Source organism: Caloenas nicobarica, chromosome 1 (genome assembly GCF_036013445.1).
Source record: "Caloenas nicobarica isolate bCalNic1 chromosome 1, bCalNic1.hap1, whole genome shotgun sequence".
NCBI lineage: Eukaryota > Metazoa > Chordata > Aves > Columbiformes > Columbidae > Caloenas > Caloenas nicobarica.
Genome location: NC_088245.1, coordinates 41,709,988 through 41,737,894, shown reverse-complemented (window position 1 = coordinate 41,737,894; position 27,907 = coordinate 41,709,988). Strand labels below are relative to the sequence as shown.

The following is a 27,907-nucleotide window of genomic DNA, read 5'->3' as shown; positions in this document are numbered from 1 at the left end:
CTGGGGGACCCCATGCTTCTCCCAAAATCCCAGCCCCTTCCCCATGGGCAGCAGGGTGCAAAGCCCACTCCCACAGGGGCTGGGGAACCCCCCCAGTGGGGGACGCGATGGGAACACAGCTTCCGGGGGCAACTGCAAAACTCTTCAAGCAGCTACACAAAAACCAAACAGATCTCCTCTGTCTGAAGTTTACCGGTTCTGACAGAGTTTTACCAGGGGGAGCAGAGAAACGAAGAGATGGAGCGAGAGAACATTGTTCCAAGCAAGGTCAGGCAAAAGCTCCCCTCCCATATAGATGCTCCTGAAACTGCAGGTTTCTGGCCCAGCTCTACCTTGCTTGGCTCTGCTCAAGCCATCAGCCTCTTGGGTTGCTTCCAAAAGAGCACAGAGACACCAGACTTGCTCCACCAAGGAACTATCTTTCATTGCAATCCGTACAGCTCCATTTTCCAGGACAAAGGACTGACAGCCTCCCACCGTGCTTGTGTGGTTGGATGTCTCTGAAGGACGTTTCAGGCTCACCTATGCTTCAGAGCAGCTGCTGGGTGGGATGAAGAAGGCTAAGAAAAAGAGGGCAGGTGGGAGGTGGTGGTAATGTTCGCCTTTATTAGGTAACAGATGCTCATGAGCCCTGAAACAGGGTTTTCAGACAGCAGAAATTTTCCCTGGGGAACCTCCCCGCCACCAGTTGCACCTTGTATCACAAAGCATCCCTACTCCAAACTCCACGTCGATAAATAGACTTTCTTCACATAATCCATAAAACAATTTTCTCCCACCCGCCAACAACAAAAACAAAACAAAAAGTTACAGTATATACACACACATATAAAAAAAGTTGTAGGGACAGATGGGCAGCAAATTTATAGACAGTGTAGAAAAAAAACAGGGCAAAGAGCCCTTGCCCTGGAGGGGAGAGAAGGACCAGCAATGCTAGGACCCTCTGCGCATCATGCCATGAGCTACCAGGGTTTCAGCCCAGCAGCCTCCCACCCCCAGCCCACCAGTACTCCCTGCAGCCCAGCCCCAGGACTCAGTCCACTGTTAAGTGACAAAGTGAAGCCTCAGCATCTCTGTTTTCCCAAAGCCTCACTTCCCCTTTTACTAAAACACAAAACTTCCCACACGTCACGCGCGGATCTAGGGAAACACAAAATAACTCAGACATTGACCAAAAGTAAGAGTTTCTGTATTTTAGGAAAAACCCATGACCAGGAAGCAAGTGCAAAAACCACTTAGGAAAAGCAGGAGGATGGCATCCACCCCCCAAAAAATGGGATCACTGATAAACTAGGAAGCGTGGGATGGACAATCAAAACCCATCCAGACCCAAGAGCTGTTCTGCACACTTCGAAAGTGCTCAAAGAAGTGGCTGCCGCCACCAGAACCAGAGCATCCCGTACGCTGATCAAAGACATGCAAGAGCAGCCTCTACCGCCCAAAAGATGAGCTCCCCTCCAACACACAGCAGCACAGGCTGCTGGCCCTTGGGGTTGGGGGTCCACCAGCTATTCCCCAAATAAAGTAGGGGAGGGAGAGAAGTGTCTTCTGGTCCCCACACTTTTGTTTGCAGCATTAGCCCAGGGATACTGGGAATGGGCTTTGCTAGGAGACAGGTTTCTCCTGGCCGCAGTTTCCACCTTGTTGAAGCCAGGTAACTCTAGGACTGGCATTACTTGTGTTCAGCTCCTGCAGTGCATGAAATCCCCCTCCCAGATGCCAAAAGAAAGTGAGACAACAAGCCCCCATCTTTTTCCTCTCCTGTTGGGAGGAGCTCAAGCTCTCATGCTTCTCTGCAAAAGCTGGATACATGTAGAAGCTTCTTGCAAAACAGCCCAAGTTCTGATTTTACAGAAGGAATGAGGCTGTATTGGCCTGACTGGGACAGGATAGGGTTGGGCTGCTGCCCACATGTAAGTACTTCTAGCTGCCGACACAGAGCACATGCCGGTCGTGCACAAGGAGAAACTGCTGCCCATCCACCAAAGGCTGGTTTCCATCTCTGCATATGTGAGATGGTAATTGCTTTGCACTTCTTTGGAGGGATGCAACAGGAAAGACAGAGAGAAAGAGGGCAAACCGTTCCTTCCCTGTCCCTGACCCACCTTCCCCTCTTGGAAAGTTGCAGGCGGTTCAACACCCACCAAGTCGAACTGCTCTGAAGAGCGATGGCAACAGAGCTGGGAGACTCACACCCTGAGCCAGTGCCTCCCAGTCCCTGCAGGAGCTGTCGGAGGAGAAACACCTGAAGACAAGTTCAGGGACTGGGACTTGGGTAAAATAAAAAAACCCTGTCTCTAAAAATTGTTTCTGCATCAACGAAAAGGCACCAGAGAAGCATTCACCCTTCATGCAGCGTGCAGGGCGCTGCACATCCACTCCTGCTGCCACCCGGCACCAGGTGACCAGGGACTCCCCGGCCTCCTGCGGGGCTCTGCGTGTTGTAGGCTGCCACAAATGCAGCCTCCTGCCAAAAACCCGAGGCAGCTCTGATCATGGGAAGGAGACAAATGAAGTGGAAAGGAAGTGAAATCTGCTGCATCGTTCCCTATGTTTTTGTAAAGCCACAAACACTTCTATAAAAAACTTGTATAAAAATGGTAGAGAAATTTGCCAGGCAGCACTGGCCCCAAGCGATACCCCCAGAGCACCTCTGTAAAAGTCAGGTCTAGGGGGCTTCAGTGAAAAAGCAGTTTCCTGACATGCACAGCTCACAGAAAGCTGGTGCCTTCCCCCCCTCTCTCAGGAACAGCCCCAGGCCCCAGCAGCCCCCAGGGCAAGCCTTGAGAAGATCCTCTGCCCTCCCCAGAGGTTGCCTTCTGCACAGGTGTTTGGGAAGGCAACAAGATGCCCCTGAGGACAGACACGGGATGTGTCACTTCTCTATGCCCTGGACTTGCAGGCTTCACCCCCCAGCAGGGATGGGGCCTCCCGGTTGGGGCAGCATTCCCAACAGCAAAAACCACAACCAGACAAATTTCTGCTGCAGCGCCTGAGAACAAGTAAGGGGGATAATAAAGCTAAATCTGGGGCAAGTTAAAAAAAAAAAAAAATCACAAAAAAATAAACCCAAACCCCTCCCTCTCCCACCCCACCATGATCCCACCAGCACAGCCCTAACCTAGTACTTTTTTTTTTTTTTTTTAAGCTCTGGAAGGGAAGTCCAGGCTGATGGTCCACCAGGCTGTCTTTACACAAGGTGGCCCCACGCTGGCGTTAGGAGGCAGCGATGGCCGTGCCCCCACTCAGCTTGACAATCATCTGCTGGCAGTCGTTGCAGGAGCGCTTGTCCCCCACCTTCTCCAGGGTGCGGGCGGCCTCAGCCAGCAGGACAGCTCGCTGGCCCGGGGAGGAGAGGAAGGAGAGGGGCAGGTGGCGGCAGGCCAGCAGGATGGCTGTGGCTCGCTCTCTCTGCCCTGGCAGGGTGTCCAGTTCACCTGTGCACAAAGCGGAGGGAGAAAGCTCATAATGAAGGTACCATACCTGGGTAATGAAACCCCACCACGCGGGCCTTTGACTAGCACAGGTATCTTTGGCTGGCAACCCCAGCAGTGCCAAGAGTGCGAGGCAGCCTGCGGACCCTCAGGCAGCTCTTTTATGCCAGCAGAGAACAGCCTGGAGTCAGGCAGGGACTGGCAATCCTGTCTTCTACAGAGACTCCCGTTCACTTCACTTCCTAGGGCTCATCCCAACACTGGCACACACATCTGCCCATTTCGTTAAACCCTCAAGCAATTTTACAGCCAGTACCATGTCCCTTGGCTCCCTCCTTTAGGATTCCTGGCTTCTGCCTTTGCACTGACCACCCCAAACTCCAGCCTGCCAAGTTTTGTGCACGTGTGGCTGCACGAAGGCTGATGTTTTCCAGCCCGTTTGCCAACACCTCCAGCCCAGGGCTGGCAGCTCACATTAGCCACCTTGTAGAGAGAGTGGCAGAAACATCACCATGAGCCACAGGCTGACGGGAGCTGGCTATCCAGAGCCTCAGACATAGGGAAGATGCCGTAATGCTGCAGCTATGCCCTCCCAGAGCGCTCCCTCTCCCAGCCCCACAGGTCACTGCTTGGGCCCCATGGCCGACCTTGCTTGCTGCTCTGGGGTGTGCGTCGCCTCAAGCTGTGCTCCAGCAGCTGGTGGGTGCGGGTCGGGCTGGCACCTGCCATCAGGCGCACGGTGGCCTCGTGGAGGAAGACCTAGAAGGGATGGCAGGACAGGGCTTGAGAGGCAGGCTGGCACCAGGGTGATGCTGTGGCTGAACTCACGCCATCCCTCAGCCATCACATTTCCAGAGCAGAGCACCAACACCTTGATGGCAAGAGACTCATTTCCCACTCCTCCCTGATCTTCCCACCTGTCTCTGGGGAATTTGCAGGTCAGAGCAACCATGAAGAGGGGAAAAAAAGCTTCACACATAACTGTGAGTGGCCTGGAAAGGGAGAGGAACAAGAGCAGGGAACAGAGTGGAAAATTGAAGAGCAACATGGCCAAAGAAGCCTCCTTCCACACTCCCTGGAGGGACCGACCCAGTCTGAAGCCACAGTATTTGCTTGGCATGATGGCTTTATAGGTAGAAACTAAGGTAGACATCTCCCCACATGCACCAGACTCCCTCATCACCTGTCAAGAACAAGTTTGGAGGCTGCTGGTGGCAGACTATCTTGCCCCAAGTGCCCAACCCACTCAAACCCCGCACACCCTAAATTTCCACAGGCTGCAGCTTCCTCATCACCTCCCCCCACAAAGGGCTATAGCTCAGCTGGAGGTGGAGGGGCAGGGGAGGCAAGCTGTCACCTTGCGATAGGCAGGCCTGAAGCTGTGGGCCAGCTTGCGCAGGCTGCCCAGGTCGCGCTGGAAGCCTGTCAGCTCCGGGGCCGAGGCGTGGTAGGTCTCACCCAGGACCTGGCTGGCGTTCGCCTGCTTCTGCCACAGGCTGGTGCGGAGAGAGAGCAGCAAGTCACAGGCCAGCAGCTGGATCATCTGCAAGAGCCAGGGGGCCCGGGCACACACGCTAATTAACACAACCCATCAGGCGAGTCGCAGGACATTTGCTACACAGCTGCCAACATGGCATGTGGGAGGGCGGCTGTGGCACCTCCTGCCCGCCCAGGGGGGCTCCCCAGCCCTCCCAGCCCAGCCGCCCCACCATGATCAGCCTGGAGAAGAGACGGCTCCGGGGAGACATTATCACAGCTTTTCAGTACTTAAAAGGCGCCTATAAGAAAGATGGGGACAGACTTTTTAGCAGCGCCTGTTACAATAGAACACAGCATAATGTTTTTAAACTAAAGGAGGGGAGATTCAGGCTGGACATGAGGAAGAAATTTTTTACAATGCGGATGGTGAAACACTGGCACAGGTTGCCCATAGAGGTGGTGGATGCCCCATCCCTGGAGACATTCCAGGCCAGGCTGGACGGGGCTCTGAGCAACCTGATCTAGTTGAAGATGTCCCTGCTCATTGCAGGGGGGTTGGGACTAGATGACTTTTGAAGATCCTTTCCAACCCAAACTACTCTATGATTTTATGATTCTATGATGCACCAAAAAGAGCAGGACTTTGCCTTTTGCTCAAGCAGTGCCTCTGGGGCCTGGCACCGAGAGGTCCGGCCTACGGAACAAGCACTGGGCTGTGCCTGAGGAGCAGCTGCCCCTCCAGGACAGCCAACATTCCCAAAAGGCTGACCCCAACCCAGATAAGAAATGCCAAGGGGATATTGCACCAGCAATGCCCCAGTCTCCTGCAAAGGCTTTCCTACCCAAGCAGTGGCGCTACCTAGCAAGAGCAAAGACAGCCTTGCTACTTGCAAAGAAAACAAAACAGGCAGGCTTGACACAGCCCACAGCGGCTGCCCAAATCCCTTTTCCCCATCTGCTGCTGCCCTCTAGCATCGCTCGCCATCCTGGTTGCTCTTAGGGGACTCTACCTGCACTGCTGAAGCAGAGAGTGCCTCTGTACTGCACTGCAGAAACATTGCACAGTTACTGCCACAACATGCAATGCAACTACAATGCACTACAGCTGCCACCCAGGAGCGACAGAAGGGACCAGAATTGTTGTCCCATATGCCACGCAGGGAAGGTCCAGCTTTAGGTAATCCTGGGAAGGAGAGAAACAAGCCCCACACAAGCTCAGGAACAGCACAACACAGTCTCACTTTTGCGGTAGAGGGTTTGAACACTCCTGAGTGCTGCCCTGAAACAGAGTAGACTTAATGAGGTCCTGCTTTACAGGTGTCAGCAGCTTCAGCTGGAGGATGGAGATGGATGCTTTTCATAGGCCAGATTTGAAGTGGTCAAAGCACCGGGGTGACACGTACTGGCAGGAGAGGAGTGGTAGCTCAGCTGAGACCATCCTCAGGGAAATTATGTTGTACTTGCAGCGCTGCTCCTCCGTACAGCAGGGGCAGAAAGGTGTCAAAGCCCTTTGGAAGGAAAGGGAGTTTCCCCCTCTACTTCCATTAGACACAGGATGGATGGAGAATGCAGATACAATGGGGAAGCGATACACCTGCAGCAAGCCCAGCCTGACAACCAATACAAACCACGCGATATCCTTATGGCTTATGGCTCTTACGTTGTTGAGGACAGTGCTGGAGATGCCGCTGTTCATGTTGAGGCTGTTCCATAGGTGACTGCTGGCCCTTTCGCAGTGACTCAGGGAGCTCTGCTGTCCATCTACCTTCCCAGACAGTGAGGCCTGCATGGCTTTACACACATAGAAGGTGGCTTTCACCAGGGCATTCCTGAAAGAGAAAGAGAGCGCTGCTTTCAAGCAGTACTACAACACAGTGCCACAGGGCAGCCCCAAGAGCTGAACTCAGGCAGCAACCAGCATCGGCTTTCACCCTCCCATCTTCAAGGGCAGAGATACCATCATTTATTGGAGAGAGAAAAAGATGGAAATTGTTCCTCAGCTACACGGACTGCACAGAGAAATGGAAGGAAACTGGCTAAGAAGCTTTAATGCAAAATAACCATGATGGTCACAGCAGCCTTTCAATCAGTGTCTGAGTTCTGCTTGATTTTGGAAGGTGGTGGGCTGTGTAGTTAGAAGAAAGCCAAAAGACATCCCTAAAGAAGCATCAAAAGGAGCGTGTCCAGCAGGTCGAGGGAGGCAATTCTGACCCTCTGCTCCGCTCTGGTGAGACCCCACCTGGAGTCCTGTGTCCACCTCTGGAGCCCTCAGCACAGGAAAGACATGGACCTGTTGGAGAGGGGCCAGAGGAGGCCACAGAAATTATCAGAGGGATGGAACAGCTCTCCTGTGAGGACAGGCTGACAGAGCTGGGGTTGTTCAGCCTAGAGAAGAGAAGGTTCCAGAAAGACCTTATTGCAGCCTTTCAGTACTTAAAAGGGGTCTGTAAGAAAGATGGGGACAGACTTTTTAGCAGGGCCTGTTAGGACAGGACAAGGGGTAATGGTTTTAAACTAAAGGAGGGGAGATTCAGGCTGGACATGAAGGAAGAAATTTTTTTACAACGAGGGTGGTGAAACACTGGCACAGGTTGCCCAGAGAGGTGGGAGATGCCCCATCCCTGGAGACATTCCAGGCCAGGCTGGACAGGGCTCTGAGCAACCTGATCTAGTTGAAGATGTCCCTGCTCATTGCAGGGGGTTGGACTAGATGGCCTTTGAAGGTCCCTTCCAACCCAAACAATTCTGTGATTCTAAGCAATTCTGACACTTCCCGTCCCTAATATCAGCCTGCAAGCCTCACTCCACACATTGACAGCTGAGCACAACGTGTCATTGCATCCCAGAGCACAAGAGGCATGTGACTACAGAGCACGGGACAGGGGTTTGGGGAAGAGCCACCCCCGTTTAGAAGGAGCGGGGTTTTGAAAGCCATAGGAGGCCTACGCACTCTGACATCTCCAGGGATTTCGGCATACGCTCCACTTCTGCGAAATGTGACCTCACAGCTGCGTCGTCCCCTCTGAGCCACCCGATTGCCATGGCCACTGCTGCTGACCACCATCTGCACACCACGTCGGGGCCTGGGAAACAGAAATCAGAAGCTGTAGCCCAGGAGAGGACACCCGCCTCCTTCCCTTTGACAGTGCCTTTTGCCGAGGTTGACGCTAATGAGCCCAAAATGATTCCATGGGAACGCAGCCATCCAAGTAAATGCTGACATGTGCCACAGGAACGCAGAGGGACTTGCAAACAGCCTATATCTGACCACAAGCAAGTGGTTTGGATCCTGAGTTTGTATCTTGTCAACAAGAAATTATCTCATCTGCTTGTCTAGAAATCTGTTTACTTTCTTCCCCAAAAGGATCTCCACTCACCACCCCGAAGTAACAACTCCACTCACGTACACCATATTACCTTGGCATTAATCACCATCAAGCCAGTAAACCAGGTTCCTTATATAATTTCCTTCATTATTCAACATCCCCCTCCCAAAACTTCCCAAAGCCTACCTAGGGCCAAAGGACACAGGCTCTGCTACTCTGACCTGCTTTTAAATTCCACAACAATACTGGCCCAAATATAGACTTCTCTTTACACCAAAAAAAAAAAAAATCCATTGAAAAAGAAAAATTTAGTTTCCCTTCTATGTTTGCTCCATAAGTTTCAAGTACAGCATGGTTAGTCTATGTTCAAAGCTCCAGCAGCATCCCAGTGAACTGCCAGGTGCTGTCTGTACCAACACCAAGCAAGGTGAACACTCCAGCAGCCTGCTGCCAACCAAGTCCGGATAAGCACATGGCTCACAGAGAGACTACGGTCCTCATTGTTCCACTAAATACACACAAAAGGACCAAACCAAGCATCTCCCAATAGATGCCCAGAGCTTGCCTACAGCAGAGGCTGCAGGTTTCTGGAGATTGCAGAATATACATGACAGCTGCTGTGAAAGTGAGGTCACCTTGTATTGGGTCCAACAGATAAATAAGTGGAAAAAAACCTTCCTGTACCTCAACTGCAACACTGCTATGCTTGCTTGTACACTACACCCTTCCTCTCGCTGTGTATTGCCAGGAGCAAAGCTCTCAGGTGAGGGCACAGGATTCAGCCTGGGACATGCCCAGCAATACAAATACCAGCAGTCCCACCCGGCAACCCAGAATTCTGACACACAGATGAATTTACGAGCCTTCCAAACCCCACTCCTCGAGCCTGAGCCGCCGTACCACACTGTGGCGTGCTGCTGCTCAGCAACCAAGTCCCACTGCAAGGGCTGTGCTTCTCCTTGCCTGGAACGTGAGAGGTGGAACACGTAACAGCGGTAGTTCCTGCAGCCGGGAGACCTTCAGTTCTGCTGGACTTACCCACAGAAGACTTGAGCACAGAATTGCTGGCAAAGGGTGGGGCTCCACTTCCCATTGAGTCCAAGAAAGAGTTGAGCAGTTTCAGATACTCCATAGCCCCGGAGAACTCGCTGAAACAAGAAGCAAGGCAGACCTTTGCTGTGCTGTCAAACAGGACACACCAAAGCCCAAAGGCGTTTCTCATCAGTCACAAGGCATTTTTAAACAATGTTGACCCATTAAACCAGCAGAAAGTTCAATCTCTACAAGTAACACAACGCTCTTGGCCCGAAGAAACACATAAGGAGACCAGTGCAGAACAAGAGTCAACGCCGGGAGTCTCACCTCAACCAGAGATGCCGGACATGATGTATGTTACAAGCCAATTACACGCTCCTTTTCAATCACTGCCACCAAAAGAGGCTGAACTACATTTCTGCAAGTGACTATTTGCATATATGCAAATATGTATGAATGCAAGTGACAACATGTTCACAGCGCTGGTCAGAGAAAGCAACACATGCGGCAATGACCTAATTTCCTGGGACGTGCTACAGAGGAAGACCTTGAGTTCCCCCCACAGAGGGACACAAAAAGGCTTGCTGTGTTGCTAAAGGTGGCCCTTCCCCTGAGACAGGACTCCCACAAGAGTACTGACAATCCACCTCACTTATACAAGTCCTGCTACCTTCTCTCATCACAATACCAGGACCTGATCACAAGCATTGATATTGTACAAGCAATTAGACAAGAGTGCTGCTCATTTTCTGCAATGATGATGGAAAAGAGAACCGGAAAAAAAAAAGCTAAATGTGCAATATTTTCCCCACACAAGTAAGGAAACTGGGTTATCTTCCCATTTGAGGCTTTACCCACACCTTCTGGGGACAGGATCCTTACAGAGCTTCCCATATATTTACATAGCATTTGTCTGGCACCAGCAAATCTGGATACGAGCTAGAAACAGTGCAGAATTGTTGGCAAAGGCTGGGGCTCCACTTCCCACCGAGCCCAGGAAAGAGCTGGATGTGGTTCAGTACAAGGAGCCACTCTGCCAACTATCAGGCCCTTTCATTTGGTCGCAGAGCTTGCAGAGGCCAAGGTCAATTTTGGCCAACATCATCTCTCCTGCTCTTGCCATGCATCAGTTTGATTTTTCAGTGCTGGTAAGCGTGACACTTTGTTGAGTTAGGAGAACACCTCCGTGCACAACATCATGAGCTGGTGGGCTCACTCTCTGACATGCCAGACCTTCATGCTCTTAGAGCCCTGGACATATATTCTGGTCTACAGAAGCAGCAAGTGCACACTGATTTTAGTGTTCCTGAACATTAAACTTCGTCAGAGAAAACACCATCCATCCAGTTCAGGAAACAACCAGCACTACACCAAAAACCCTCCCCAAACCTGGGTTCGCTTTGGACTTCAGAGGGTTTTATATGAAGAGGCAGAGCTCACCCTTCTAATAAGCCGTGGTGGCCATCCTTACATTCTCATTTCAAGTCTTTAACAAGGGCCAGCCACTCCATTTGCCCCAGAGCTCTCAGTCAACAGTGACGAGCTTGACATCAAAGCCCGCAGCTGTGGCGAGCAGTCCCCAGCAGAGCAACACAAACTCACCACGGCTCCTCCTCCTCTTGTCCCGCTACCTCCTTCCTAGTCTGAGGCTTCACGAGTGAATCCACTGCTCGTTCCAGCAGGTTCTCACAAAACGCCTGATGAACTTGTGCAATAGGATCCGCTAGAGAGGAAGAAAACCAACCGAACCATTTCACAAAAAAAAACCAAAACCACCAAAAACCACCACGACCACCAAAACAAAAAACCAACCAACCCACACACACCAAGAAGAATCAAAATGTAAGAGCAAGAAGAAAAGAAGAATCAAAATGTAAGAGCAAGAGGAAGAGCAGTAGAGGGAAACTCTAGAGAAATTAATGCGAAGATTTCTAAAGACTCAGTTCTCAGGGCTTTTTTAACCCTTTAATCCATTTATAAAGCTTCAGCCCTTGGTCAAACATCTCTCTGGCACTTCCGACACTCAACAAAACAGCGATGACGCTGCTCTGCGGAGGATAAACCTTGGTCTCCCTCCAAAGTCACTCCCAGACATTCAGGGCTACATCCAGGTTGTGTTCCAGCATATAAAGACACAAGCAGGATGACAACACAGTATAAATAGGGAAGAGAGCCAGGTCCTGCAGGCTGAGGAGACACATCTCAACTCCTCTTGCCCATCAAGACCACAAACTGGGTGGACATAGAAGAGACACTCGCTTTGGTCCCAGAGGTGGAGAGCCTGCCAGGCACTCGGGACACAAGCAGCTCTCACCAGGGTTCCTCTGGGTGCAGTACAGGCTCTCCTTCGCAGCAGACCTCACCGTCCAGCTTCGCTCCACAAAAAACTTCTGCCCCAGGGGGTGGCACAGCCAACGCAACGAGTCAGGAATGGCACTGCGCTCTGAGCTGCACAGGCTTTGGGCCTGGCTTAGAAAGTAGCTCTGGGAAAGGAGAAGCTGAAGTTGAGAACAATACCCAGGGATCAGCACACACCACTGAGGACAAAGGTTGTACCATAATTACAGCTTATATCATAATTGCAGGACGGAATGTAATTGCGGTGATTGCAGATGACCCGAGCTAGTGCAATGTCAACTTGCAGACCTTCCTCGAGCTCTACTTGGATGTGGGATGGGAGAGGAGACAACAACTCACCGCTAAGAAGCCAAGCTTGCCTCCGCAGCGGGTTTTCAAGCCAACCGCAGCTGTCAGGTGGATTTCTGCCATAGTGCTGGGTGGGATCTTTTCTTCTGCGCACTCAGCCAGATTCACAGCGCACAGGGCCATGTGCAAGCCTGAGTAAGCTGAGCTGGAAGGAAGTTTACCTGCACCAGGAGGGAAAGGAAGCGTTAACTTTTAACGCCGTAGTACCAGCTACTAAATACTACTGTGATTTGCAGGGCTACTGTCCTAAAGAGACAATGAGAGCCTGATGACATGAGAAGTTTACAAATACTACTTTGTATTCAGGCAACAGAACAACTATAACCAAGTCTTCCCTCCACAGATAACAAGAGGTTGGTATCCACAGCTCTGCTTCTGCAAGAAATCCCTGTATAGTTAAACCAGTTAGGATAAAATCAGCAAACTTTGCCTTGCTATATTCATCACTATCTTAAAATTGAACTACTTAGCAGTGCACACCTGTACCTACAGAGATAATATTAAGGACAAGTACTTATCCCTGGTGGCATAGAATCATAGAATAGTTTGGGTTGGAAGGGACCTTCAAAGATGATTTAGTCCAATCCCCCTGCAATGAGCAGCGACATCTTCAACTAGATCAGGTTGCTCAGAGCCCCGTCCAGCCTGGCCTGGAATGTCTCCAGGGATGGGGCATCTCCCACCTCTCTGGGCAACCTGTGCCAGTGTTTCACCACCCTCGTTGTAAAAAAATTTCTTCCTTCATGTCCAGCCTGAATCTCCCCTCCTTTAGTTTAAAACCATGACCCCTTGTCCTATCGCAACAGGCCCTGCTAAAGAGTCTGTCTGTCAGGCCTCTTTTTAAGTACTGAAAGGCCACAATAAGGTCTTCCCAGAGACTTCTCTTCTCCAGGCTGATCTGGAGGCATGGCTGCAATTTGCACAGAATAAGGCAGAAGGAAGTTTAGTTTGGAATTCTGATGCACTCAGAGCCTATTAACATTGCAAATGAGTTTGCCAAGGCAACGGCAAAAACAACTGTTCACAAGGAACATTCAAGTACTTCCTTAGCACATGTGCACACGCCCAGGTTTTCAAAGCATATCAACACCAACTGGCAATCTGCGCTCTACACAGCTTCAGAAATTTAAGTTCTTCCAGCAATTAACCCCAGCCTTGGCTTCCACATCACATACCCAAGTGACAGAGATGAAACAAGCTCTTAACAGCAGCAAAAAGTGACGGGACTCAATCAGCTGCTGCTTGGGGGAGACTCTCAGCCACCTCTTGTGGACTCAAACACGTAACTCGAGACACGGTTGTTGCTTCGGCCGTTCTTACAGAGCTCTTTCATTGCATGAACCTGTCATGTTTTAGCAAGCGGCTCCCAAAATCTGTCAGGATATTATCCAACAGCAGCCCTCCCAGAAGAGGGAGGCCGTACTGCTCTCCCTGTACCCCCCAGGACCAGCTCTGAGCCTCCTCATTTGGCAAAGCGAGGAGGACAGCAGATCTGCCACCTCCGTTCCTACCTGTTATGTGGAGCTGGTGGAGCTTGTGATACGCCAGAGCCGCATCCCGGGCGCTGGTCTTGGCCTCGTCCTCGGAGCCGGCGGTGGCCTCCCTTGCCCGCCACTGATGAGAGGTCCTCTTCAGCAGCCACCGCACCAGCGCCAGCTTCTGCAGGCTGTAGCGGATCACGTTCCAGGACAGGCTGCAGGCCAGGTCCAGGCGGGAAGCCGGCAGCGCTCGGCCAAGAACCGACAGGCAAGTCTGCAGGTTTGACGCAGCTGCAGCAAAATCCCCCTGCAAATAACAGAACGAAAGGTTCAACGGCAGAAAGCACCATCACGGAGACACTTTGGGACCTCCTTGGCATTGGGAGCAAGACAAACTGATGTGCAAGCTAGGACAAGAACTTTAGCTGAGGGAAGTCAACCTAGTGCTGGTAAACATGAAGGCAATTTAAAGCATCTTCAAATCTGTCCCTCTACATATCTTTCCACGCACGGCTCTGATCCTGCACTGCCTGTGAGATGCATCAGCACTAGGTGAAAGGAGCTTTCTGCCTTCTCAAACAACATGCAAGTTTCAGGGTCCCCATATGAAAACCCAAATGTTGCCTCCACAATGGAGATGACTTCCAAGAGTCTGGAGGACATCAGACAAACAGACACAGCAGAGGCCAGATTATGGAGAAAAAACAAGACCTTGCTGCCAAGGATTGCTAAGAGATGCAGCAGCAAGGGACAAGGACAGAAGTGAGGAGCCTCTGCCAAGGATGATGTCCATGCCTCACTAATTTAGGCTGAGGGAGGATGGTAATCAGCTCAAGACAACCCAGCACCAGCTTCTCTGAAGTCAGGCAGGATAATCCACCCGAGGAACACCATGCACTTGCAAGTGCTGAGCCACCACCCTACGGGGCCACATACACCCACAGCCCCTCCTAGAAAACGCGTTTGATGCAAAATGACAAGTCGACTTTACCCGTGCCAAATCCAGGTCGGCTTGCTTGCGGTGCCTCCAGAAGGCAACCGACGACCTCGAATGCAGCCGGGTCACCGGCTCTCCATGCACAAGGAGCTTAACGAACACGCTCAGGACAATCACTCCATTCACCAGCCACAGGATCAGCGTGGGCATCATCCAGCCGAACCAACCACCCGCATCTGCAGGGGACATCCCAAAGGGAAAGTTAAGCGTTAATCTGGGCACTGAAAGCCCAGCAACAGGGTGAGTGCAGACCCAGAAGGATGCCATGCGACGCTTGCCACATGTGCTATCGACTTTTGCAAAGATGGTATTTAATCAGGAAACACCTGTGTCAACAGTTCTTCATCCAAACTCCAAGCCACAACATCCCCAAGTAAATAAAAATAGTTATTTTTACAAGACTGATTTATAAAAGAAACTGAGTTGGCACTTAGTTCTCCTAGAATACCTCATGTTCTGATTTTTCTATCGGATACACTCATGGCTAGTCAATATCTTCAGTAGTCATTTTCTGGTCTTAATTAAGTTCACAAAGCAACACCAAGGAAGCATATTCACCAGTCAGGGAAATGACAATATGACTACAGAATCCCCTGCCCTCCCCTAAGCTGCCGAACTCTAAACTATGAATATTATTAAACAAGTGTATTGAACAAGCCAGTTGCAAGACCCTACAGCAAGTGTTTCTGAAGTAACTCTTCACCTATTAATTCGTTAATAAGTTACAAAAAATCAGGCAGTTACCTTAAAAACAAATAAAAAGTGGACACGCCTCAAAGATCAATGAGGACAGGAGGACTCCTTAACTCTGAACTACTTTTCAAGGGTCTGTCCTGAGAGCCCAGGCCACTGGGCTACAAGTGGGTGCCCCTCACTTCACCACACTAAGCAAAGGCTGGTTTGGCTCTAGAAGAACGCTGGATGTGAATGTAAAGGGGAACTGTGTCCAAGAGCTCTCGGCTGGCTCTCCTCCTACACCCAGCCCTGCAGCACCTCCACAACCATTCAAAGGTTGTACAACTCCCTGAACACACAAAACCATCCTACTGAATCAGGGCCACCTCGTGACCTGCAGCTGTCACAGCTGGAGAGGGTCTTTAGGGAGACCACGTAAGCCTGGCCACGTTATGTGGTCCAAACTACTGCAGTTCGTTACCTGACTCGATGGTCAGCACGTTCCTGCCAGAGCCGTGGTGCACCAGGCTGTCAGACTCCGAGGTTCCTCGGGCATCCAGGAGGGACGTCAGAGGATTGAAGGAAAGGCAAAGGAACGTGAGAGCACAGAGGAGTATTCGAGAGCGATCCACCATACCAAGGGCCACAGGAGGAGAGTCAGGCTCATCTTTAACCTTTAAAGGAATAGGAGTGGAGAGAAGGAGGAAGAAAACTGCTTACCATTCTGTAGAACAAAAAAGCTTATGCCAAGGGATGGGTAGGGAAGAAGGAGAAACAGAACATGTTTCAAAATTTGCTGTTAAGATCAAGATCAGCAAGAACACCAGCGAAGCTTTCCCTAGCTTAGTAAGATAAGGATGAAGAATTTGAGTGTCCTTGTCCTTCCTCTGCTTCCAGTCATCTCGGTTATCATTAACTGGATCCCTGGTTTAGGCTAGGATTAACCTTTGCTGCCCTAACTCTTTTGAGAATCTCCCAGGAGATGCTTCTGTGATATCCACAAAACAAAGCTGCCAGCTGAAGACAGCTAACAGCTTTCTGTTACTATGGTAATTTATGGTTTCATTAACCACAGCTAACATCATCATCTATTTCCAAGTTCTCCTGCTTTATTCATTGGACATATATATCCCTGGAAAGCCACGGGATCTCTGGGTCATGAACACACACTGTACGTTCACAGAGACTCTCCAGGGGCTGAAGACCAAGTACAGTTCTTCCGGTAGCTCAGGTATGGCTCAGCTAATGCAGCTCAGGAAGTAGTCTCAATCATTTAAGAACAGATAAAACCCATTCCTCATGCTTACAAAGAATCTCTGACCCCTACAGATCTGCTTGCCAGATGTCTGCTGGTTCCACTCTTGAGAATCAGGAGAATTTAAATTCTGGCCCGTATGTACCACTGAAGTAGATGCCTTGAATTTGACAAGTGAAGCCACAAATACCTTTGCATCATCAAGGAGTGGGCTTCCTGGCTCTGAATCAATGGAATAGGGAGAGAAGCCAGCTTGGGATCCCGAGTCAGAGGCTGGAGGAGACATCAGCAGCACGTTCTGGTTGAAGTCATCTATCTTCAGATCCACATCGTTGTCAACCAGGCTGCTTAGGTCAATGCCCTTCAACAGCTCTGCAAAAGTCAGAGTGTGTTATGCACACGTTTCTCAATCCTGTGTCCTGCCAGTGTTGCTCAGATTTGCTGTGTCACCTGGAGGAACACCAGCCACTATCGATGCAACGTGCATGTTATCCACCTCTGTCAGGGATAAGGAACTGCAAGAGGCATCCTACGTTCCTGCTGACCGCCTCCCCCCGCCACACAGCCTCCACAACTTACTGTTTTTTTGGTTAGCCAGCTTCAGAACCATGTTCTCCTGCCTCAGTTTATGGTTGGCCTGCTGTAGGTACTTAATGTAATCAATGGCTTTTCTCAGGACTCCAGACTTGTGCATCTGCAAGGAATCAAGAGGTACAAAAAGCCGTTAATACGAAGAGCATTAAAGGATCACTCCTGTTTGTAGGAGTACCACAACCGTTTGTATCATGTGGCGATAGAAAGAAAAGGGTGTAAAGGACCACTCAGTAGCTGCAAAGAAACCAATAGCAGGGCACACTCTGGGCAAGGTATCCAACTTTGAAAGGCACACAAGGACTGGGGTTTCTCAGGGATCTTATGAAAATAGTGCAAGGGAAACAGATTAACATCCAAATTACAACAGAGTCCATATCTAGGTTTCAGCCAGAAATAGTCCTTTGAAAGTACCACGGTTTCGAAACAAAGTGGCTTTCTTCTGGGATAGAACAAGCTGTTAACCATTCTTCACTGTTTAATTCTGGGATCAGTGGTTCTCTCCTTGCCTCACTCCCTCAGCCATCCCCATGAAAATACTTGCTTCCAGAAGCAGCAGACAAGTTTAACTTATAAGAGCAAGTCCAAAGTACTGTGAAGCCACTACACATTACCAATATTTTTAAAATGTAAGCTTCAAATTCCACCCAGCAACAGGAGGTGACTTCACTAGGGCACGTATTTGTACAGAGACCATGCAAGGTATCAAGAACACAACTCCCTGCTCTGCTGGCATGAGGGAAAGTGAATAGGACAACCCCGAATACATGGTACAAGAAAGTTCCTAATATTTGAGCAAGCAGCAGTTTTCACAACTCAATATCTAAAGGAAACAAACTGGAAAGCTCTGTAAACCCTCATCCCTACTGCAGTCGCATGGAAAAGGAAACAAATTAAGCAAGCTCTGGTTTGGCAGAGTTATCAAAACATCCATTTGGATATTCTACCTAGAAAGCCTATTTAAGCTAGACCTAACATAAGAACAAATGTGTAAAGCATAGCTTATTTTCAAGAAATAGTACCACTAGCATAGTAAAATAAACACTTTACAGATGACCCTTCCTGAATACAATTATCAAGCTTTCCATTGCACAAGTGCTTCTTACCAGTCTTATCCCAATACACATGCACTAACAGTCACCTGTACGCAACTGCTTCATTTGGTAGAGCAATGACCACCTGAAGACAAAGAATTTGCAACGCTAGATCTGCTATTATTCCATATCTTTACCTTGGCATCTGTCCCCATGACAAGGTCCTTCAGCTCAATGATCTTGTCATTTATGGATGACCGGTAGCGCTTTTCAATGATGTTGTGAGTTGTTCTCCTCTCTCCTTCTTTAGGTGGTTCTGGTTGCTTGACACTCCCAGGAACTTGTTTGATAGGCACCTTTTCTTGTCCCACCATCACCGGCATTGTGGTCAAAATGGTCCCATTGCTCCCAACGAGGGTCTACAAAGACCATGCGTAACAAGCATCACGAGCAATCAGCCAACTTAGATAAGGTTTATGATGGTAAGAGAAAAAGGAGTACACAAAAGAAGAATCAGAAAAAGATTGTACAGGTCAGAAGAGAAGAGATATGCCAATTTCCTCCCATCTTCCCTAGCTGGCCCAAGCATTGGCACAGCAGCGCAGGAAAAAAAATCTGCCACTCTGCCTCACAGACTGGTCACCACGAAGTAAAAACATCTCTTGTTCTCCAAGAGCATGAAACACTCTTCCATCAATACCATGCCCTGGTCATTCACTAAACAGAGAAAGGGACCAAGGCTCCTCCTTGCTCCTACCATCCTTACACCCAAAGTGTCTAAATCCACCTTTCCTGTGGATTAATAAAGTCATCAAACTAACAACAGGCAATGCTACTTCCAAATTGGTAACAGCAATGTTAGAAAGGACCCGACTACAGAAAAACAAACCTTGGCTTGAGCACTGCAGTTGATTTGAACTTGATCAAACAGAAAAAAACCCCAGATCTGTAGGCTATAAAAATGCCTTAAGATGAAGAACTCAGGCAATGAGTGATATACACTGGCACAAAAAGCTCAGACTTGGACATCTAGATGCGAGACAGACTATTTCCACCAAAAGAAAGCAGTACGTACTCTGCGATAAAAGATGATGAACCTATCAGAACAGTTGCACAGAGGGGCTTCTAGGACAGTTGGAGTAAAGAAAGTTTAGACTGCTTAACCCAGGAAAACAAGACTGAGAAGGGTACATGTGTTCTCTGAAGTACACCAAGGGTCAGGGAAGTGGTTATGGAGAGGAAGAGTTATCTCTGTCAAAAGACAGACTAACATAAAGTAAACTAGCCATGAGCAACTTCAGAAACAACTTTGATTCTGAAAGTCTCCTAATTGAGATATTAGAAATTAATTGAGTTTCCTTTCAAGCTGAAACTTGACAAATAAGTGAAGTCCTACATCTTTCCTTGGCTAATTTCAACCAAATTTATACATGTTCAAAATGCTTTACAGATTGTGTCTCAAACAGACACAATCACATAAGCCTCACCTCTGTGTGAAAATGCTACCTTAAAGCAAGCAGGTTAATTGAAAATGTTAGCCTGGCTGCTGACAAGTACATAAGTAGTCTACCATACTATGCAAAACAAGTCAAAAGTTAAGTCCAGACTTGCAAGTTTATCTCTTCCAGTAAATATTTGAAGAGATATCTGTTCAGAATGTACAAGATCATAATAAATGTGTCTTTGGGGGCACAAGTTTCTCGGAGTTGATAAGAAATGGAGGCCATGAAGCACAGTTGCCATCTCGAATGATTATGCTGAATCCTCACTGCAAATGCCATCTGAAAAGTAGCTTAATTAGTTTTGACATTCAACATACTGCTATTAGACACTACTGAGGGCGGGAAGTTCTACAGGTATTCTGAGTTAGCTTTCACCTTCAAGTATCTTCCAGGGGTTAAAAACCAGATGGAATTTTTAGGTCATATTCCTCTCCTTGTAACACCAGAAAAAGGTAAACAGAAACATGCCCTTGGTCTTTGCCTAATGGCCACGGCAGGCTGCCAAAAAAGTACAATCTGTGTGTTTAGCCTTGGGAGAACCAGGGTATTACTCACTCTGGACATGTCTAGAGCAGCCCCCAAAACCCCTCCCGTGTGCACCGCTGCAGAATACTGAAGCCCAAATCTCTTCCTTGCATTAAGAGGAAAGGATGCCAGTGAGGAGAGAAAAGGGAGAAGAAGGTCCATACGGTACCTGCAGAGCCGTGGTCTGGATGGGAGCGGTGAGCGCCGTCAGCGCTGGGTTCTGAACCGCTGCCACAACAGGATTCCCGTCCGCTTTCAGGGTTGTCAGGACAAGGGAGTCTGTATTTATGATCTGAGGTTGGACCAGAACCTGGGTTGAAAGAGAGTCAGAGGTGAAGGGGAGAGCGAGCACGTATTTCTCTGCTGATCTCAGTAGCCAGACGTAAGCAAAGCCGAAAGCTGCAACTTCACATCTCAGCGGACAGCAAAAGAACAGGGCGAGTATTTCTTTCCCCTTGTGCCCTGCATCACCGGGATGGTTTTTGTTGGCCCCTGATGCAAACTCTGACCATGAGACAATGTGAACAGCACTGGAGGGAGGGAGGCTAGCAGGGGAACTACCAGGACATTGGTTTCAAATCAAGCACTAGAAGTAAACGAGTATGTATGAACACAAAAGAGCTGATGGAAAAGCTCCCTTCCCCTCTCCAATTACACCTATAATTAGCTGCCTACATTAACTGTTTGAGTACTCAGAGTCTAACATGGCTAGGACAACCTGCTTGGGCAGATACCTGCAGAAGCTTTCCCCACACCAGTTTCACTGAAACAATCTGTACCATGAATATCAAGCAGATCAAAACCAAGTGTAATTATTTTGCCATAATAAATACCTTGTGGACTCTCAAATACAGAGAACACCACAGATAACAGAGTACAACTGAAACTTTGTCATATTAAGAGTCCCCAGCCACAAATGATCGTATCTAATGCAGAGAGACAAGACTTTTCCAGTCTGGCATGTTTTAAAAAAAATTAAAAAAAAAAAAATCACATGACACTGAAGCAGCAGAAGAACTGGAAGAAAATGATCCATTATCACCTGGCCCTTACAAGACGTGACAGAGGTGGTAGACTTGCAAAGAAGTAGGCAAAAGTCAAAGAAAGCTTGTTCAAGTAAGGTTTCCAAACCAGTTTGGCAGCACCAGGTTACAAAAATATTTTAAACTAAGTTTAGCTATGCAGGTGTTTTAGCGAAAACTGTTTCCAAATGTCACCCACCAGGTCACATCACGGCTCACAACAGAGACTCTCACATGTGACTTCCATGAAGTAAAATGCTTCTGGAACACAGGCTGGCTAGAAATACCTCTCGCACATAAAAACATTGGAGCAAAAGCAATCCTAGCCAGGACTGCCAGTGCTACAAGCTTTGCCACCTTTCCCCTGGCAAGTCAGGAGACCAGACCCGCACGAGCAATCTCTTCCACTGCTGGATCCCTGTATCACTCCCCATTTTTACTTACTGGAACCTGCTGGACCTGTGGTGCAGCAACCGTCTGGACCGTGGCCGGTGTTAAGGTCTGGATGGTGCCGTTGGCCGCCTGCGTGAGCACTCGCTGGGCCTGCACCGTCTGCACCTGCTGCTGGATGGTAACCGGCTGGACCTGGGAGGACGTCACCAGGCTCTGGACTTGAGGCTGGAGAACTGAAAAGCAGAAGAGATGTCAGGAATATGTCCAGAAGCACAGGTCTCCATTCTGGACCCTGCAAATGCTCCTAACTTCTTCCCAGAGCTTCTCAGTAGGCAGCATTCATCTAACACATCCCACACGTTGGGAAGCTTCCAGCTCCTTTGGTGCCTCCTGCAAGAGGACACTGCACCTAGAATAGCAGCTTTCCAGGAGGCACAGAGCATCAGCTAAGAGAAAATAAAGTCAAACACCTTTGGTCTGATAGCACAGAACTCACTACTTCAGCGACATTTGACGTGGTACATCATAGACTCACTTTGGTTGGAAGAGACCTTTAAGATCAGCGAGTGCAACCATAACCTAACTCCAACACTAAACCATGTCCCTAAAAACCTCATCTACACATCTTTTAAACACCTCCAGGGCTGGTGACTCAACCACTTATCTGGGCAGCCTGTTCCAACACCTGACAACCCTTTCTGTGAAGAAATTTTCCCTAATATCCAACCTAAACCTCCTCGGGTACAACTTGAGGCCATTTCCTCTCATCCTATCACTTGCTACTTGGGAGAAGAGACCAACACCCTCCGTACTACAACCTCCTTTCAGGTAGCTGTAGACAGCAATCAGGTCTCCCCTCAGCCTCCTTTTCTCCAGGCTAAACACCCACCGTTCCCTCAGCTGCTCCTCACAGGACTTGTTCTCATCCAACCAGCACTTGCCCACTTCTGCTGATCTGGGTGGACCCCAGGTTCATACTTATCATGTAAAGAATCAATGCTGACTGAAGAGGATCAAGACAGCTGGCACTCACGAAGGAAGATGTGGTCATTGTTAAATATGCCTACAAGTGTCTCTGCTCAATGCAGGTACTGCACTCAAGATTTTGGTAGTTAAAATGTGCCTTCATTCTGGACCACCACATCAGATGGACTGAAGCTTCCTATTGCACCCACCGGTGGGAGGACAGGGTTGCCAACAATCATTTCTCAGACGTACTTTTATCAAGCCTCTCGAGCCATAGGAGAGAAGGCCGTAAGAGAGGAGAGCAGCAAGAAGACAACTTTTGCAAGAGGTCACACAAAAAGACTTCAGATCTCATTTCTGATGGTTTCTCATGCTCCCCCAACTCCATCAGCAGGCAAGGGACATCCCGCAGGCAGCACCACAAAAAAACGACCATCAGCCTTGTTGTGGCCGAGGATGCTTTTGGAGTTGGAACACCGACACCATTTATTGCAAGCTCATCATGCACACCCCTAGCCTGAACACCCCAAAATCACGAGTGCACCGTGCACACCCGTAGCCTGAGCACCCCGACTGCTACCTTGGAAACTTGTGGCCGCGTTCTGGTAGATCACCGGCTGCTGGATGATCCTGGTCTGCGGAGCAGAGCTGAAGGTGGTGGGCGCAATCATCACGGCCTGCTGCTGGAGCTGCGGCTGGAGCGGGGGCCGGGGCTGGAGGAGCGGGGCCGAGCGCGGCGGGGCCGGGGGGGTTGCCTGGGCGGCTTTGACGGGCACGCTCTGGAGCTGGGGGGAAGCAGGGGGCAGCGGGAAGGGCTGGACCTGCACCTGGCTGTACCGCTGCACCTGCGGCTCCAGGGTCCCGCCGCTGCCGCCGCCGCCGCCGCCGCCCTGGAAGGTGCCACACAAGTGATCCGAAAACAGATCTGGGAAGTCGCCTGCTTGGTTACTGACGAACTGCAGCATCTCTGTGAAACAGAAGAAAACGTGTCCAGTGCTGTTTTATTGCCCAAACACTGACAGTGTTCATGCACAGAAGGGAGCTCTGGGTCCTTCAAAACCTCCAGAGAACATATCACACCAACCTAACATCTCCAGAGAGAAACCAAGAGGTGGCCAGCAGCAGGACACTGCTGCTGCTGCTCAGGGGGAAAGGCAGGACTCTCCTGCAGCACCTTCCCAGATCACGGGACCAAAGCGCAGACTAGAACTTAAAGCTATCTCCAGTATATCTAAAATATTAGTCTTGTTACATCACTGCTCCAGTCTAATCCATGCAGAAGGAAGAAACCAAGCACCTCCGCAATTCCGGCCCTAACTGTTCTCCCACCCAACTTTTAGGGTGCTTTCAAGCCCCCTATCCCTCCCTGCCCCACCGAGTATCTGGAAAATGAAGAAACGGGACAAGAACTCATCTTGATTTTATTTTACTTTCAAGCATATCAGAAATTGAGGGGAAAAAACACTAAAGGAAACAACACTTTATAGAACTGTAGCAGGAGAAATCCATGCATATGTTTAAACTACTATAATAACTTTTTTTTTTTTTTGCCTATTGATCCTCTGCCTGCAATCACTGCAGAGCAGTTTCTCCCCATCCCACCTTCTCCAGGGTTTTATCAGCCCACATCAAGAGGCTCCTACCGCAACGCCATAGCTCTCCCTCACAGAGGAAAAAAAAATTCACAAGCGAGAGATCATTGTTCATAAGCGGAGCTTCCTCTTGCCTCCGTCTAATCCAATTTAATCCAATTACGCACCTTAAGATACCTGAATGCTTCCCCTGATCTGTGCATGGGTGGTGGTGTGAGGAATCAGACATCCTTTCCCCACCCCAAGACCTGCCCATGTTGCACGGGCTCTCTCCCCGCTTTCTGAAAGTCCTATTCATTTTAATTTTTCTGCCAGTAGGAAAAAAGGGAGGGGACCCACAAATATAATGAAGGGGTTATAACTAAATAATTAATTTGGGTTTAGAAAGTAGAAAATAGATTTCTGATTCACAGGAAAAAATATGGCAAAGGGCTCCTTACACCAGGAGCTTTCTCATCCACAAACCCAAAGGATGTTGCTGCTGTGGTTTACGAAAGGGGTTTGAAGAAGCAAACTTTTCATAAAATGTTTCCATGGAAATTGTCCCAGCAATAAGAGGACCATTGATTTGCTTCTCCGAAATGCCACCCACTCATTATCCAATTAATTTGTCTGTCACTCCTGAGACAGAGCAAAGGGATCGTCCTCCAACCTTCTTGCTCCCTCAACAAATGTTTTACCATATTACTGTATTTCTATGATATTACTCTTCTTCCCTTCTGACAGCTCTCTCTCCACACCCTTACACACATTTAAGCATTGACTATGACCATTGCTCTTAAGAACCGGAGCCTGTTGGATGGAGGAGATGTGTCCTCCTGACCCTTTCATAACCCAACACTAAGCGGGGACACGCGGTTCCCCAAAACGGAGTGGCAGCCACCCTCAGGGACCAGCTGGACCAAACCTTTGTCTCTGCTTTTAACTAGATGAACAGATTTTTTTTTTTTCCTAATGCAATGCCTCAGTAAACTTTCACAAAACATTATCAGAGCAAGGAGGGCTGTTTAAACATTAACACTTCTGCATAACATGTAGATGGATATTAAGCAGCTTTTCACTCCCCAACTGACTACAGCTAAACCCATCCCAAATAACCCCCAACACGATAATTTTGATAATCCCAACTATGTACTTCTCAAGCTCTTCAGCTGATGGCACTGCTATTTCACTATTAGACAGCACTACTGCAAGTAGAGAACAAACATAAATTGGACGAGATTCGCTCTGGAAGAGCTAAATTTCAAGCACAGTATTTTAAGGAACATTGTGTTCAAAACAGCAGGTTTAATATCTTATTATAAAAACTACTCTTGCTCTCACAAGTTGAATCACATCTTTATCACAGACTTAACTTCGACTAAATGCAAAAAGTCTAAAGATTAATTTTTAAAAAGTAGACTGCCGGGGGATCAAACCCACTTATTTCGAAGTGTTCAAGAGCTTTCCTAGCAACGAAACAAGGAAGATGAAAAGCAGGAGAAACAGCAACATCCAAAATCCAAATCCCTCCCTTTTAAAACACTTTTGCTTACAGAGAGAACAGAGCGAGTGTCTGCACTCAGGGAGCTCAGGAGCTTTTGGGGGGCAGCTCTCAGTGACAAACCCATCGCTGTCAGATCACCCACATCCTTCACGCCAAGGAGGTCTCAGCCCCTTACGTAGAGTGAGATGATACTGCAGAAAACTAGCCCAGCCCAAGGCTAAAAAATGTCAACAAGGCGTTACGAAACCGAGCCCACCGAGGACACCTGCTGCTTGTATTAGCCCAGCGGGCAGACACCTGGCAGCAAGGCAAGGGCTTCGGCCACCTCTCCTGGGTGGCAGCTCAGAGCTGAGCTGCTCCCTCACCCTCCTGGAGACGAGGAACGGTGGAGAACCCATGGCAGCAGCGACGCTGAGCCCAGACGCGCATCATACCTGTGACCAAACGGGACCCTGCCCTCCGGCGTTACCCTCGTACCCGTGCTGGCTGAGGAGCTCACACCGGGACAGGAGGCAGAGCCAGACGCCGGGGGCTCAGCACCGGGACCCCCGACCCACCTCACAACCCCATCCCGGAGCACGACCCCGGGGAGCACCGACATCCCAGGGCAGCCGGCACATCCCCCAGGCCGGCGTTGTTCCTCCTCCACCACAAAAGTCAAAACCCACACGGCAAGAGGTGAGGGTCCCTCAGCCTGAACGGGACAGGAACACCAAGACCCACCGACATGGAGACTTAGAAACCATGTCAAAACCTCTGCAGAACTTCAAACACTGAGAAGAATCCAAGTCAGAGCACAAAAAAAGCAGGACTGTCACACACCTTCCCCCCAGGAAAATCCACCCCAGGAGCCAGGGAGGAAGGTGAAGCTCTTTCCCCGAATTACTCATCGCTCTGAATCACACCTCCCCAGGCGCACGGCGGGTCAGGATCAAAATTCATCTCCGTTTCCGTATAGATCCTGAGAAGTCATTACACAGTGCTTAAACAAGTAAACACCACCTTTGGTTTGCACCGGCAACTTTACAAGTGATAACTAAGCCCCTTACATTCTCATAAACCACATTCTTCTTTTACATATAACAAAGAAAGAAAATAAAAAGGACACAAATTTTGCCCCTAGCTACACTGCAAATCAATTGCAACTAGGAATTTAAAAGCACTAGTTTAATTTTATCTCCCAGCTGCTAAGCAAGGATGCTTTAGGCATTGCCCCTCCAAAGCCAAGCTCTGTTTGGGATCACAGCTGAGCCAGGTCCCCGTCTCCAGCCTACAGCACAGCTCATTGAGAAATTATATTTTTCGTGGGTTTTCAGGAGCTGTTTGGGAAACATGGAATAAGGTGTCACAAGCTGGCGCTTCGTTTTGCTGCACTTCGGCGGAAAACTGGGATTTGCTCCGGGTCTGAGCTCTGGCGTTGATGCGGTGAAGTTTCAGGATTCCACGAGGGAGGGGAAAAAAGGGAAATTTAAGCAGTTAAACCTGTTTCGGTGGGGGGGGGCAAGGAGGCACGGCCCCCTCCCACGGACACCAGTGGCGGCACAGCTCCAGCAATCACGTAGCACTGACTTTAAGAAACCCACGAGGAAACACGAGGGGAAACCCCGGGCAGCACCATTTGCCTCCTGGCTCTAAGGCAGGAGACAAGGTAATCACTTTCTCCCACCCTGCCCCGTGCCGGCAGCGGCCACGCGTGGGAGGAAGAGGCGGCAGCTGCGTGGGCTCGGAACCCCACGCAGCTTCTTGCGGTCACCTCCTCGCCGCCCCCCGGCGTGGGTCAGCCCCGTGAAAGTCGCTCGGAAGCGCCCCCCAAGCGGGGCTGGCCATGGGCTGCCCACGCCACGCGGGGAGACACGCGTGGCCGCTCCCCAGGCGAGAGCTGCCGGGCGGGACTCGCCCCGCACTGACCCACCCGGGACAGGGGGATTCCCCGCTCACACCCCGTACCGCGTGGGAAGCCCACCCCACGCAGCGGGACCAAGCCGGTGCGGCCACCCTGCGCTCCCACTCGTAAGGGGGACACCCCACGCAGCGAGACCCAAGAACCACCCCACCCACGCAGCCCACACCCCCCCAGGCGGCACCAGCAGCCCCGGACCCGCGTGGGGGGGCCGTGAGAGCTCCCTCGACCCCGCGTGGGGAGCCCACGCGCGCCGCCTCCCCGCCCCCACCCTCCCCTCCCCTCCCGCGGCGCCCACCGTCGATGTCGCCCAGGGTGAGCTCGTCACCCAGCTCGGTCAGCGCCTCCATGTTCTCCGCGCCCAGCTCGCCGTCCTCCATCCCGCAGGGCCCCGCCGCGGCCGGGCGCCCCGGCGCATGAACCGCCGCCGCCCCGGGCGCTCAAGCGCAGGCAGCCGGCGAGCGCCGCCGACCCCGCGCCATCTTGGGCCGGCCGGCGGCCCCGCCCCCCA

The 27,907-nt window shown here is 50.0% G+C and overlaps 1 protein-coding gene across 1 annotated transcript; it reads right to left on the bottom strand.

Moving 5' to 3' along the window:
• Positions 1-586: 586 nt before the first annotated feature.
• On the bottom strand, positions 587-27,907 carry SREBF2 (sterol regulatory element binding transcription factor 2). Its single transcript, XM_065634318.1, has 19 exons — positions 27,695-27,907; positions 22,999-23,385; positions 21,504-21,685; positions 20,207-20,347; positions 18,208-18,429; positions 16,965-17,079; positions 16,576-16,757; positions 15,612-15,804; positions 14,450-14,631; positions 13,492-13,765; positions 11,972-12,141; positions 11,589-11,757; positions 10,877-10,997; positions 9,278-9,387; positions 7,864-7,996; positions 6,574-6,742; positions 4,792-4,977; positions 4,082-4,193; positions 587-3,437 (listed from the first exon to the last, which is right to left on the bottom strand). Exons 1-19 carry the CDS (start codon positions 27,774-27,776, stop codon positions 3,217-3,219), a joined length of 3,351 nt encoding a protein of 1,116 aa, XP_065490390.1. The 5' UTR covers positions 27,777-27,907; the 3' UTR covers positions 587-3,216.